Source organism: Anabrus simplex, chromosome 1 (assembly GCF_040414725.1).
Source record: "Anabrus simplex isolate iqAnaSimp1 chromosome 1, ASM4041472v1, whole genome shotgun sequence".
Taxonomy (NCBI): Eukaryota; Metazoa; Arthropoda; class Insecta; order Orthoptera; family Tettigoniidae; genus Anabrus; species Anabrus simplex.
The window spans coordinates 993,916,182-993,929,622 of record NC_090265.1 but is presented as its reverse complement, the minus strand read 5'-3'; the positions used below and the strand labels follow the sequence as shown (position 1 = coordinate 993,929,622).

The window sequence follows — 13,441 nt, the reverse complement described above, 5'->3', positions numbered from 1 at the left end:
ATGGACAGTTGTGAAGAATGAGGTCGGCAGGGCTGCTGAAGAAATGTTACGAAGAATGAAAAGATCAACTAAGAGCCAATGGACAACACCAGAGATAACAGAACTGACTGATGAATAATGAAAGTACAAGAATGCAAAAAATGAGGAGAACCATTAAAGAATTAAGTAGATAGAAAGTAAATGAAAGCTAAAGAAGAACAGCTGAAAGAGAAGTGCAAGGATGTTGGAGGTTGTATGGTTGTACGAAAGGTAGATGGTGCTTACAGGAAAACAAAGGAAAACTAGGTGTATGAATATTAAGAGAGATGGTAAACCACTCCTAGGGAAAGAAGACAAGGCAGAAAGATGGCAGGAACATATCCAACAGTTGCATCGAGGTACAGAAGTAGATGATATGGTTCTGGAAAAGAAGAGGCTGTTGATGCTTAAGAAATGGGAGACCCAATTTTGAGGTCAGAATTTGACAGAAAATTGAGAGACCTAAATAGAAACAAGGTACCTGGAATTGATGAAATACGCTCAGAATTACTGACTGCCTTAGAAGAAATCAGCATGGCAAGGTTATTCCATTTAGTGTGTACGATGTATGATACAGGAGAAGTGCCATCTGATTTACGCTTGAAGTAATCCTGACTACGTCAGATCTTAGAGGACAGAATCAAGAAGAACAAGCCCACGTGCATGGCATTCATAGATCTAGAAAAGGCATTTGATAATGTTGATTGGACCAAGCTATTTGAGATTCTGAATGTGATCACGATCAGGTAATGAGAAAGAAGAATTGCCTACAATCAGTACAAAATCAGTCTGCAGTGGGCTTTAAAAAAGCAGCAAGAATCCAGAAAGGAGTGATGCAAGGCTGCAGTTTGTCCCCACCTCCTTTTCAATGTTTATATAGTACAGGCGGTAAAAGAAATCAAAGAGGTATTTGGAAAAGGAATCAAAATCCAAGGAGAGGAAATTGAAACCCTGAGATTTGCTGATGATATTGCTATTTTGTCCGAGTCTGCAGAAGGTCTGGAGAAATTGCTGAATGGTATTGATACAGTCCTGGGGAAGGAGTACAAGATGAAAATTAAGTCCAAAACAAAAGTAATGGATTGCAGTTGCACAACGTCAAGTGATGCAGGAAATGTTAGATTAGGAAAGAAATTCTTAGAAGTAGTAGATGATTTATTTATTTTTTTTATTTTTTGCTTTACGTCGCACCGACACAGATAAGTCTTCTGGCGACAATGGGATAGGAAAAGGCTAAAAGTGGTAGACCGTAGCCTTAATTAAGGTACAGCCACATCATTTGCCTGGTGTGAAAATGGGAAACCACGGAAAACCATCTTCAGGGCTGCCAACAGTGGTGTTCGAACCCACTATCTCCCGGATGCAAGCTCACAGCTGTGCGCCCCAAACCGCACGGCCAACTTGCCCAGTAGATGAATATTGTTACTTGGGTAGTACAATGACTAACGACGGCAGATGTAAAGTGAATATAAAATGCAGACTAACACAAGCAAGGAAGGGCTTTCTTAAAAAAAAAGAAATTTGCTCACTTTGTACCTTTGATATAGGAATTAGAAATATGTTTTTGAATATTTTCATCAGGAGTGTGGCACTGTATGGAAGAGAAACATGGACGATCACTAGCTCAGACAGAAAGAGAATAGCTTTTGAAATGTGGTGTTACAGAGTAATAATGGAGGTAAGATGGGCAGACTGAATCATAAATAAAGAATCAAATTGGAGAGAGATCAATTTGGCTAAATATGATAAGAAGAGGCAGGTTAATAGGGCACATCTTAAGATTTTCTTTTTACAAGTTGCTTTATATCACACCGACACAGACATTACTGATGGCAAAGATGGAATAGAAAAGAGATGGGAGTGGGAAGGAAGTGGCCGCGGCCTTAACTAAGGTACAGCCCCAGCATTTGCCTGGCATGTAAATGGGAAAAGACGGAAAACCATTTTTAGGACTGCCGACAGTGGAGTTCAAACTGACATCTTAACTCACTGTGGACCGTGGACGGTGTAAAACGTTTAAGCTTGCTCCTATGCTGCAGGCCGTGGATGACGTAAGAGGTTTAATGTTCCGCGTGAAGCAATGCCGTTTATATTCGTCATCTATACATCCTTACACCTTAGTCAGCGTTACTGGTTGTAGCAGGAAGTTAGTTGACATTTTTGAGATAAACCCGAGTTTAGTGGGCTTATGTTTATCTTAGCTGTTTTAGCGGGAATATCTCAGCACTTCCTCGCGTGTCAAGACGGTACTTGAGATTCCAATGCAGTGCGTGTCGTTCTTACCAAGTGTAGTATAATGGCTTATAAAACAAAGTTTATTACGGAAGATTAATTATTAGATATTGTTCAAAATGATTATTCTGGTGATGAACTTATTCCTGAAATAGACTCAGATAGTGAAAGTGATGAAGAAATTCCGATTCCCAAATCCAATAGGCCTATAAAGGAAAGTGAAGTGCCTGATACATATCATCCTAGTTATTGTCCACCTGTTCCATCGTTTAGAAAGAATTCAGGTATAAATATTCAAACAGAAAATTAGCAGGATATTTTGAGTTAGGTGAGTATTTTCATGAATGACGAATTTTATCAGTATGTGTGTGAGCAGACCAATCTATATGCTAGTCAAGTGATAGGCGCAGCATCCCGGCCTTTCACGAAGAATACATTCATGCAATTGTGGAAACCGATTATTCCAAAATCCTGATATAAAAATGTACTTGACCGAAGACCCTGTTTTTCATACCCCGATATTTTCTAAAACAATGTTCCGAATACGCTTCCTTCATATTCTTTCCTTTCTTCACTACAGTGACAGTAATCGTTATGCCAAAAGTACAGATAGGCTGTATAAAATTAGACATATTTTGGAACCTGTGACACCTGATATCACACCCCAAATATTTACTAGAGGTTAGCACAAAGTATCATGTTTCTAACATTTATAGTTCAGGAGTAATGGTAAATTTTATTAAGTAATACACGTTAAGAGGGCCGGGCATGAAAATGGCTGGTCCAGGCATTCAAGTGTCCCGCTCAGAAGCAGGTACTGAACATGTTAAGACACCCAGGACTTATTCACTTGTTTCTTTAGGAAAGTGTACGCAGTAAGAACGGTAGGGGTAGACCAAGGTACGAATATGACAATTAGATTAGAACAAATGTAGAATGTAGTTATGCAGAAATGAAATGGTTAGCACAGGATAGGGTGACATGGAGATCTGCATCAAACCAGTCTATGGACTGATGACTCAAACAACAACACCAGAAACGATAACTATTGCAAATATTACTAATTTATTATCCTTTTAAAGAATAGTTTTAGATGATACCAATAAAGCAAGCCTACACTCCTTTACTACAGTGTCCGACTCGTTGGCTGAACGGTCAGCGTACTGGCCTTTGGTTCAGAGGGTCCCGGGTTCGATTCCCGGCCGGGTCGGGGATTTTAACCTTAATTGGTTAATTCCAATGGCACGGGGGCTGGGTGTATGTGTTGTCTCCATCATTTCATTCTCATCATGACGTGCAGGTCGCCTACGGGTGTCAAATAGAAAGACCTTCACCTGGCGAGCCAAACCCGTTCTGGGATATCCCGGCACTAAAAGCCATACGACATTTCATTTAATTTTTTTACTACAGTAAATCCAAAACTGCATGCCATAAAATTAAAATAATAGGCCCTATGTAATATAACATTTTACTTCACACAGTTTGTATGGTTGTATGAACTTGATTGCAAACATACGGTTAGTTTACGGCGAGAGAGAATTACAATTTCAACCTAACACAAAAAAACTGTACTGGAGATTGAAATTCCTTAATTTTTACAATCAATTTCAATTTTAATACAGAACTGTGGATAAATATTTGTCTCCTCTTCTATACTTTTCTCTAACAAGATTGCATAAAATGTATCAAATGTAAGAGAAGTAATTACAGCATAAGGTAGCTCCTTTAGACATGCCCTCTTCCATCTATATTTTCTTTTGTTTCAGAGTGCTAACAAATATACACACAAAAGCCATCTGCACTGATTATGATGATCAAGAATAATACTTTGAGCAGTAAAACTCTAATTTAAAAACATACCAAGTAACTGGACCAAATTTGGATGCTTCATCTCTTTCATGATTGCTGCTTCCTCAAGGAAATCCTTCAAAGCCATGGTATCTTCCTGCAACCAAGTAATATCACATTTTTGAAGTTAGTGTAACTTTTCAATGGTGGGAATAACTGCAAATATTTTATGTTCCATAATTAATCCCCTTAGCAATGCACGGGGCAGGAATTTGGCTTATAACAAAGAGAATGCCATATCCAGGCAGCAGAAACAACATTTTTGAGAAGCATGGTCCAGAAGACAAATATGGGCCAAGTTAGTTAAAAATGAGGACAGGCACATGGATGTAGTGAAGAACAGCCTTAGAAAACATAGTATGAACTTACTACAGGACAACATGATGAGTGGTGGAACAACCAAGAAAAGGGAGAGGAACCGTATTGGCTCAAATCTGGAGGAGGAGGAGGAGGAGGAGGAGGAGGAGGAGGAGGAGGAGGAGGAGAAGAAGAAGAAGAAGAAGAAGAAGTAGAAGAAGAAGAAGAAGAAGAAGAAGAAGAAGATATTAATTAATCTCTGTAACCTGCCTTTAGTTCTGAAGTATTCACATTTTTGGCAGGCACTAAAATGCTAGTGCAATATAATTCCCCACTAACTAAACCTCCCTTTTTGCACCCCCATAAATACAACACTGCAAACACAACACACTACAGTTGAACCTGACTTATACATATATCAAGGGGAAAAGAATAAACTACTTGTAACTCAGAATTACTTAGAAATCAGACTTACGCAATACATCACATATTTACCGAAAAACCGATGGAATAGACCTACATGTGTAAATCCTTGCAAATAATAAATACATTAAGACAGAAAATATTATTTTGAACTTGGCCCAGCCTGAAAGAAATCAGATAGTTTGGCTTGTTTCAGTTTTCTTGCATTAAGAGTATAAACCTCCTTTAAAAAACTAGTCATGAATTCAAAGCATTTTCACTACAACTTTTTGCACTGATGTAACGCCTACACACTTTGATTGCACGTAACACTTCACTCAGTTCAGGTGTCAAGATTCAAATCGTTATCTCCATCTCCAATGTCACTATCGCTTGTAGCTGGCCCATCACCGCCGTGTTGTTGGCATACATCAGCAATAATCTCTTCATCCGGTAGTTCTCCACATAGAGCCAGATTGTCATCGAAATGCACAAAAGTATCGAATTCTACAGCCTCCAGTAGCGTTAGCTCATTGCCAGACAAAACTTTGTCCCCATAATCATCATTAGAGGCAGCCTCTTGTAGTAAGACACCAGCTTTGCGGAAACAGTTGCTGATTGTGGAGGATGACACGTGCTTCCAGGCAGCCGAAATAAAGTCCATGGCTTGTAGCAAATTCATGGAGAGAGGTTCATTTCCTGCATCACTCAGTGCTATTAAATGTTGAACCAGCATTTTTCTATAATGCACTTTGAAATTTGCAGTGATGACCAAATGAAATGAAATGGCGTATGGCTTGTAGTGCTAGGAGTGTCCGAGGACATGTTCGGCTCGCCAGATGCAAGTCTTACAAGTTGTCCATTTCATGACCGTATCGATGTTTAATCAAGAAGTAAGTATAAATAACCACCTAATTGATACTTTATTAATGCCTCAGGCAAAATTGAATAAAATTAAAACTTACAGGACGTTTCGACCACGGGAGTCAAATCGAAAGACTTACTTCTAGATGCAAGTCTTTCGATTTGACTCCCGTAGGCGACCTGCGCGTCGTGAAGGGGATGGTATGGTGATGGAGACGACGCATACAACCAGCCCCGTGCCGAGGAAATTAACCAATTATGATTAAAATTCCCGACCCTGCCGGGAACCGAACCCGCAACCCCTGTGACCAAAGGCGAGCACGCTAACCATTTAGCCATGGAGCCGGACAATGATGCCCAAATCAAGTGGTTGTATAACACTGGTACGGTTAGAAGGGAAAGGACATTCTCCAGAACGATTTGAGGTGGACGTGCTGTACAACGATCCATAATAAGAAGGATCTTCTTCTGTTTCTCTTTCATTTTATTGTCCAGTGTTTTCAACCACTATTCCATTGGATTCATATTCCTTAGGTTTTGTTTTCGCACCCATAAAACACCTCGGATTCTTCGATTTTCCTATCACAAGTGGAGGAAGTTTGTCAGATTCATCTGCATTGGTGGCGATAAGTACTGTTACACGAATTTTATGTTTCTTCCCTCCATGGCATGAGTCACCTTTTTCAGATAATGTTTTACTGGGAAGGAAATTGTAGAATAGGCCGGTCTCGTCACAACTGTGGATGTTTGGAGGCTGATAATCGTTTACGATACCCGGCAGAACCTCTTCTTTCCAGTGTTGCACGTGACGTCGTCCACAGCCTTTTAAATCACCGCAAATTGTTCTCCCTGTGATTCCATGACGATCTTTAAATCCTTGCAACCATCCTGATGAAGCCTTGAAAGCGGCAGTGATAATCATTTTAGCTCTAAATCTATCGCCTTTGCCTTCAGCATGTCTCCACTAATTGGTAGAGCTGCATCCCACTTTTGCTGGAACCATGTGAAAAGTGTTTTCTCCAAATCTCATGTACCTAAATCTACGTACCTTCCTTCTTGCTGACGGCTGCGCTTTGCTGATTTTGAACCTAGTTTTAAGAACTCTTCCAAAATAGCGTTTCCTTTACTGATGACTTTTTGTTTTGTGTGGATTAGCGTCCACTTCTCGTATAACTTTTCCTTTTTCTGTTCTCCATGGCTAATCAAAAGCAACTGAATGACAAATCTACTGTTCAACAGTAAACACCAGATACAGGCATCGTGGACATTTTACTTCTCCGTTGTTCCCACGAAATAAATTCTCATATTCAAACAAATTTACTGTATTTTCTTTTGTTTCTGCACCGAAACTTTGCTTATAATGTATCTTAATCTTTGGCGGCGTGTCAAAAACGACGAAGGTAGAGGAGGAGCGAAGGGGACTCGCCTTTGTTAAGCCGCCAGTAAGTAAGGGTCAACAATGTCACTCAGCGAAACTCTGTGTTCTGTTTCAGCACCGAAACCCAATCGCTCTACTTCCGCCTACGCCGACAAAGACGAAACTTCGTAAATACAGTAGTTTATTTTTAAAAAGCACATTCTCATTACAATTATGCAAAACTCAGTTATATTTCACTGGCACTTAATACGTATAACAGCGAATTACGTATAAACGGATTACGTATAAATAAGGTTTGATTAACACGCTTTTAAATTACATTTTGCCGGGACCTAAAGGAAATTACGTACAAATACGAATTACGCAGAACAGAGTTACGTATAAAGCAGGTTCAACTGTATTCTCTCACCAAAGTATAGGTTCTACCTAACTCAACCATAACAATAGGATTTTTTTATGGTACATCATGGCTGCAATTAACACCAAATAACCAAGCAAAAAATAATCAGTTAAATCTACAATATTTATGTTACAAGTGTGTTACCAATATTACACCATCAGACACACAAAAAATTACTGTAACATCCCCCCCCCCCCCACGTTTTTTCTTTTTTCCTTCAGCAGGTCATATACAAATCATGTTATTGAGAATATTCTGGGGTACAACATGACTTGTAGATGATCAGAATAAGTCAGGAGTACAAAAATACCTTCTTGAACCAAAGGAATTTCTTTCACAAATTTTCTGGAAACACTTATGTTCTGATCCACAGTATTATTTTTGTACTCAGCAAGTTAGCTACACAATTTGGGACACATAGCTGTGAGTTTGCATTTGGGAGATGGTGGGTTTGAACTTCATCATCTACAGACCTGAATTTAGCTTCCAGTATTTCCCATCTTTTACACCAGGCAATTGCTCGGATTATACCTTAAGTTAGGCCAAAGTCACTTTCTTCCCAATCCTTGCCCCTTCCTATCTTATCATCGCCATAAGACCTGACTGTATCAATGTGACTTAAGGTAAATAGCAAAAACTTTAAATATTTGGGTTTGGATACTAGTATTGTTGGCAGTAGTGATCTCCATGGACATCTCGGAGAATGTTTACGTAGATAATTTAGCAACAAAACTGGCCTTAACAGCCACTAGTAGTGTATTGTGACAATGAAAACCTAGATGTCCCTCAACTGTTAAACAGTTCTGCACATACTACTGTATTTAGTTTTGATAGTGATTAGCTGAACTTTTTGTGTTCTGTCTTACTGAGTGAAAGAAATAACCCACTATTATGAGGTTACACATTCAAGACACAAAGCCATAAGTGCTGACAAATTATATGCTTTGTTAAAAAAAGTTTTCATGGGATATGATGCAGATTCCATTCCCTCACGGGAAATTACAACATTCATAACAACAGCATCGCCGTCTGTTATGCTTATAATGCCTTGCCATTTGCCTCCACTTCCACGCTAAGCAGTAAACAGGTCATTGTTGACGTATTACGCTTTGGGAACGTAGGTATGAATGTTTATTGCACTGTTTTCCTAAGTTCAAATGAATTAACAATGTTTAATTATTTTGATTATTCTGCAAGTATATGAATTTATCCAGAAGTAATAATGTTTAATTGTCATAGATGATGTTTAGCTAAGATGGTATACTGATATGTACCATACTGCCAGAGTAACAGCAGAGAGGTACAGGGGATTTTATGTCACGGATTTCCATGCCACTCAGAGCTCACTTTACAAAAGAAATTTCCTTTGTAAAGTGAAAACCGTCGATACAGAAGATGTTAATACATTGTAATAATTCAGAGCCCAAACAGAAATAGCTCAGTGCTATTTCTAAAGATGCATTCATACCCAATTTTGACTCAAGAACTTCTTTTGTATGCAGGTAGCCCTGGGCTGAGAATAAAGAAAGTGAAAGATATTTCCCCAAAAGTGTCTGAAGATTATTCTGTTTATAAAACACCTAAAATGATCCCAAAAAAGAGAACAACTGTAAATCATGTGAAACGTAGTAAAAGAAGTTAACCGATGAGTAAAAACAATACATAGTCAAGGCAATAAGGATGTTACTACTACCGCAGAAACAGGAAGATGTGGTAGAGACCAACATGACATTCAATGTGTCTATTTGACCGATCATAATAGCAAGTCCCTTAAAGATCAGACCATAAATAATGGTCAGAATAAAAATAACTGAAGAGCCGCAAAGCATTCATCATCACAAGAATAAAACCGGGGCGTGTAAATAACGAAGTTTTAAAAAATTAGCAACAGAACGAAAATCCTAGAAGAGGCATCTGCACCAACATAACAACTAGCACTGCACATGTTTAGTGTAAATTCATGCAGAAATTAATAAACGTAACTCTTCCTATATAAATTGTTTGTTTATTTCAGATCAAATTTTAAACCACAGTAAAAAAAATCACACAGGTGGCCAGAAAACTATGTAAAACAACATATAATATGAGAAATTATTCCACCTAATTGGTACAAGTAAGCTAGTCAATTTGTTTAAATTACCATCAAGGAGCACAATGAAATGCTATATAAGGGATATGTTAACCTGCCAATGTTATTATCTGAAGGCCATTTTGTCAATGTATATTTTGCTTCTAAAGTTGACAGAGGTCCTTTGAAGTAGATTATCAGTAATCGCCCTCCGCCCCTGAGAAAAATTTTGAGTCAAGTCCAAAGCATGCTCCTTCCTTCTCGATAATGACACCCATTTTGCCCTTCCCTCTAGCAAACTATTCAAAAGTATATCATATTACACAGTAACATTTGCATGCAACCTGTCAGTTCTGTGATAAAAACATTCCTTGTAGCTTGTTTCTCACGCAGCAGCTGTTTTTCAGTGTAGTTTTTCTTGAAGCATCCTTCCCACTGTGATGACATTTTTGTCTTCCTGAGCCATAAGCGATTCCAGTGCAGATATGCTTAATGTAAGCCTCACTTCTCTCTCAATCTTTCTGTCAACTGTCAGGTACACTTAACACAGCAAATACATTACTGAAGCATTTATAGTGGAGAAGAGCAGTACCCGAGCTACTAATTTTACAACACTTATGGGTAGCAAAAGGAAGTAATGATTGAATAAGTATCACTGCCAACTCACAAGCAATGAAACGAGGACAATTTGGGAGAAAGGCTCAAAAGGATTAAACATTTCCCTATTTCCTTTCGCTTCCATAGAAAATTTATTTTTTCGTGATAATGTCAGCTTTTCGGTTATAATTTCCCCTTTGACCGTAATTCCGTAATCGTGATGTGAAATCGGTAATAATTACGGACAATCCATAATAGTTGGCACCTCTGAGCTGGTCATCTTGTTCATGAAATGAATGCTACAGAGCAAGATGTGTAAACATCACGAGGAGGAAGGGGAAAGAATTCTGTAATTTCTTCTATATAGTGCTGATGAAGATAACTCAGAATTATCTGATAGTAGTTTTAGCAGTGATAGTGCGTCTGAGAACTGTGACTCTGCTCGTGAAAGTGATAGTGAGGATGAGATAACTCCATACATAACCTCACCACATTGAACAACTGGAACTGGAATTTGGCCAGTAATGTTCCGAAAGGCAATGCGTGTGCAATTGTTGGGGAGCTCAATACTATAGTCAGGAGGCATCTGGGTGATAATGCTACAGAATATGACATGAGTCAGTTCCTTACTGACACTTTTTGGGAGGGAACTTGCAAGGAGACCAATGCCTATGCAAATAAAATCATCGATTCTGTTGAAAAAGACCCAACGAAAAAGAAGTCGTATGACAAAAGTCACTGGTTCCCAGTCACTACAGATGAGCTAAAAGCATGCTTTGCTCTTTGTATATTGATGTCACAGTCAAAGAAATCAACACAGCAAAGTTACTGGACTAAAAACATAAAAAATAAAATTAAAAAAAAGGGTTGTGGAGTCCCCATATTTGGAGAAACAATGGCCTACAGAAGATTTGCGGCAATATCAAGAGAAAACTAAGGCAAGTAATTGACCTTCTCTTGGACAAATTTCAGAAAACTTACACTCCTGGTGAAGAAGTAGTTATTGATGAAAGCCTCATGAAAATCCAAGATAGATTAGGTTATGTCCAGTGCAATCCTTCAAAAAGGGCATGATTTGAACTGAAAATCTAAGTATGTGAGCCTGAGAGTGCATATTGTTGGAACTTCAAGATTTATACAGGAAGAGAAAACCAGGATGTGGGTGGGGCAGGGGATGGAATCCAGCTGCTAAAAAGTGAAAAGATAGTGCTTGAACTCTGCAAAAAATTACTTGGTGTTTGGAGAACAATACACATGGACAATGGGTATAGTTCTTCTACATTATTCAGGCTATTATTGGAAAAAGACACTAATGCAATTGGAACAGTGCGACCAAACAGGAAGTTCATCCCACCTACCTTCAACTCCACAAATTTGAAGAAAGGCGATCTCACATTCGCCTCCTCCAATGGTATCTTAGCTATAAAACAGATCGACAAGAAGACTGTGCACATCATGTCAACAGTACAAGCTACACTACACTTCATAGAGGTTGAAAAGAAGTATGGCCAAGGCAAAAAGGAACTAAAGCGAAACACTGTAGTGGAGTACAATTCAGGAAAGATTAGTGTGGATTCACATGGCCAGCGCTTAGCATCTTACCCTCTTATGCGCAGGTATGTAAAAGGGTACAAGAAATTGTACTTTTACTTGCTCAATGTGACACTGCTGAATTCTAGCTACATACATGACATGGTGAGCACAAGGAAAAAGAGAATGAGCTTCTCATCATTCGAGTTAACGTTGTAGAGCAAATTCTAGAAGATATCACCCTTCCTGATTACAGTACTAGACGACGTCCATCTCAAGATAGCGCACCAATGAGACTACAGGGAAGGCACTGGGGTCATTTTCCTGATAAGATCGCTCCTACAGCAGTAAATCAGCCCCATCAAGGAGATGTAAAGTCAGTTTTGAGCATGGAATCCGGAAGGAATCTTGCTTCAAGTGCAACAAATGCAAAGTTGCCCTCCACGTGGATGGATGTTTCAAGGTGTACCATACCTTAAAAGATTTCAGTTAATTGTAGTAAGTTAAACTCTAACCCAAAATGTTGTTAGTTTGATGCAGTATGCTTTTGTAACCATTTTAGCATCCATAACATAAAATGTAGAAAAAATAACCACATTCCAAGGTACATTTATCACAGAAAATAATTGTATGGCAATGGGTTAAAGTAGCTGTCATTAAGTTTTATGGTGATGATGCCATCTCATATCAGGCTCTGGAAAGAGTAGATTTTACGATGATCCATGTTAGTAGTTAGACCAAAGAAGTTGCAATCAGATATTTAATAGTAATATTAAAGAAAGCCCACACTTTATTTACAAAAGACTATGAAAATATGACAGTCAGTTTCTCAAAGTTTGCCGACTGCATCCTCATCTGTATCTTGAGTGTGACATCCCGCATAATGGATGTACATGCATTTACCACAAAATCGTGAAATCTTTTTTTGAAGATGCTGCATAGGAAACAAGTATCTGCATAGACTGAACTTAGGGAGTTTATACCTCAGGTGAATGCATGCAGTCAAGGTGTGAAAAATATTCACTGCTAAGTGCAATTGACATTGTAGATGAACTTTATAATTCACGGTGAGAGTGGAGTTTTCAAAGGGACAAACTCAAACTGAAGGAAAAGAAAGGTCGGCAATTGGTTACATGGATGCACTGAGCACCTATCTGCCACATTTCCTAAACCTTGTTTATGTCAAACGACAGCAATCTGAGGCTTTTAAGTGTGTTAGGGAAACAGTTGAACTAAACGCTGTCATCCAAAATGACCTCTCTGAAAATTACACATGCAAAGAGCAAATGAGATTCAGGAAGCTCATTAGAATTTTAAAAAAAGTGTCATTGTTTAATGCAGTTGCTTGGTTTAGAACAGAGGGTAGCAATGAACTTCAGAACAAGTAATTTGCTCTCTTGTCAGATTATACGACACATGACAAATGTGCAGACAATGTTTTCCTAAGAACATTGTTTTCAGAAGTGTTGGAGATTGTCCCGAACCTTGAAGTAATAAAATTGCTTTCTGATAGAGTGGTGAGACATTTTATGTTACTTGATATAGATGTTGATTCCCATAGGGAACCTGAAATATTTGTCCCGAATGAGTAAATTTATAACACCAATATAAATGGTTCGTTATTGGACATTATAAATTTTCCAGCTAACTCATTCCTAGTTGCCAGCGTTTTGCCCCAGTGTGCTAAGTTGGGCTCATCAGTTAGTAAATAGCACACCCACCAAGATGCATGGCTAGTACATACTGTGCAACGATGGGATAGGAAAGGGCTAGGAATGGGAAGGAAGTGGCCATAGCCTTAATTAAG

The 13,441-nt window shown here is 38.6% G+C and overlaps 1 protein-coding gene across 9 annotated transcripts in view; it reads right to left on the bottom strand.

Moving 5' to 3' along the window:
* Nucleotides 1-13,441, bottom strand: part of Abl (tyrosine-protein kinase Abl) — a 520,947-nt gene that overhangs the window by 307,234 nt on the left and 200,272 nt on the right. For all 9 annotated transcript variants that reach the window (XM_067136890.2, XM_067136892.2, XM_067136891.2 and 6 more), the window contains one exon: nucleotides 4,111-4,195. In XM_067136890.2, coding sequence (XP_066992991.2) covers nucleotides 4,111-4,195 — 85 coding nt within the window. The remainder of the gene's footprint in view (nucleotides 1-4,110; nucleotides 4,196-13,441) is intronic.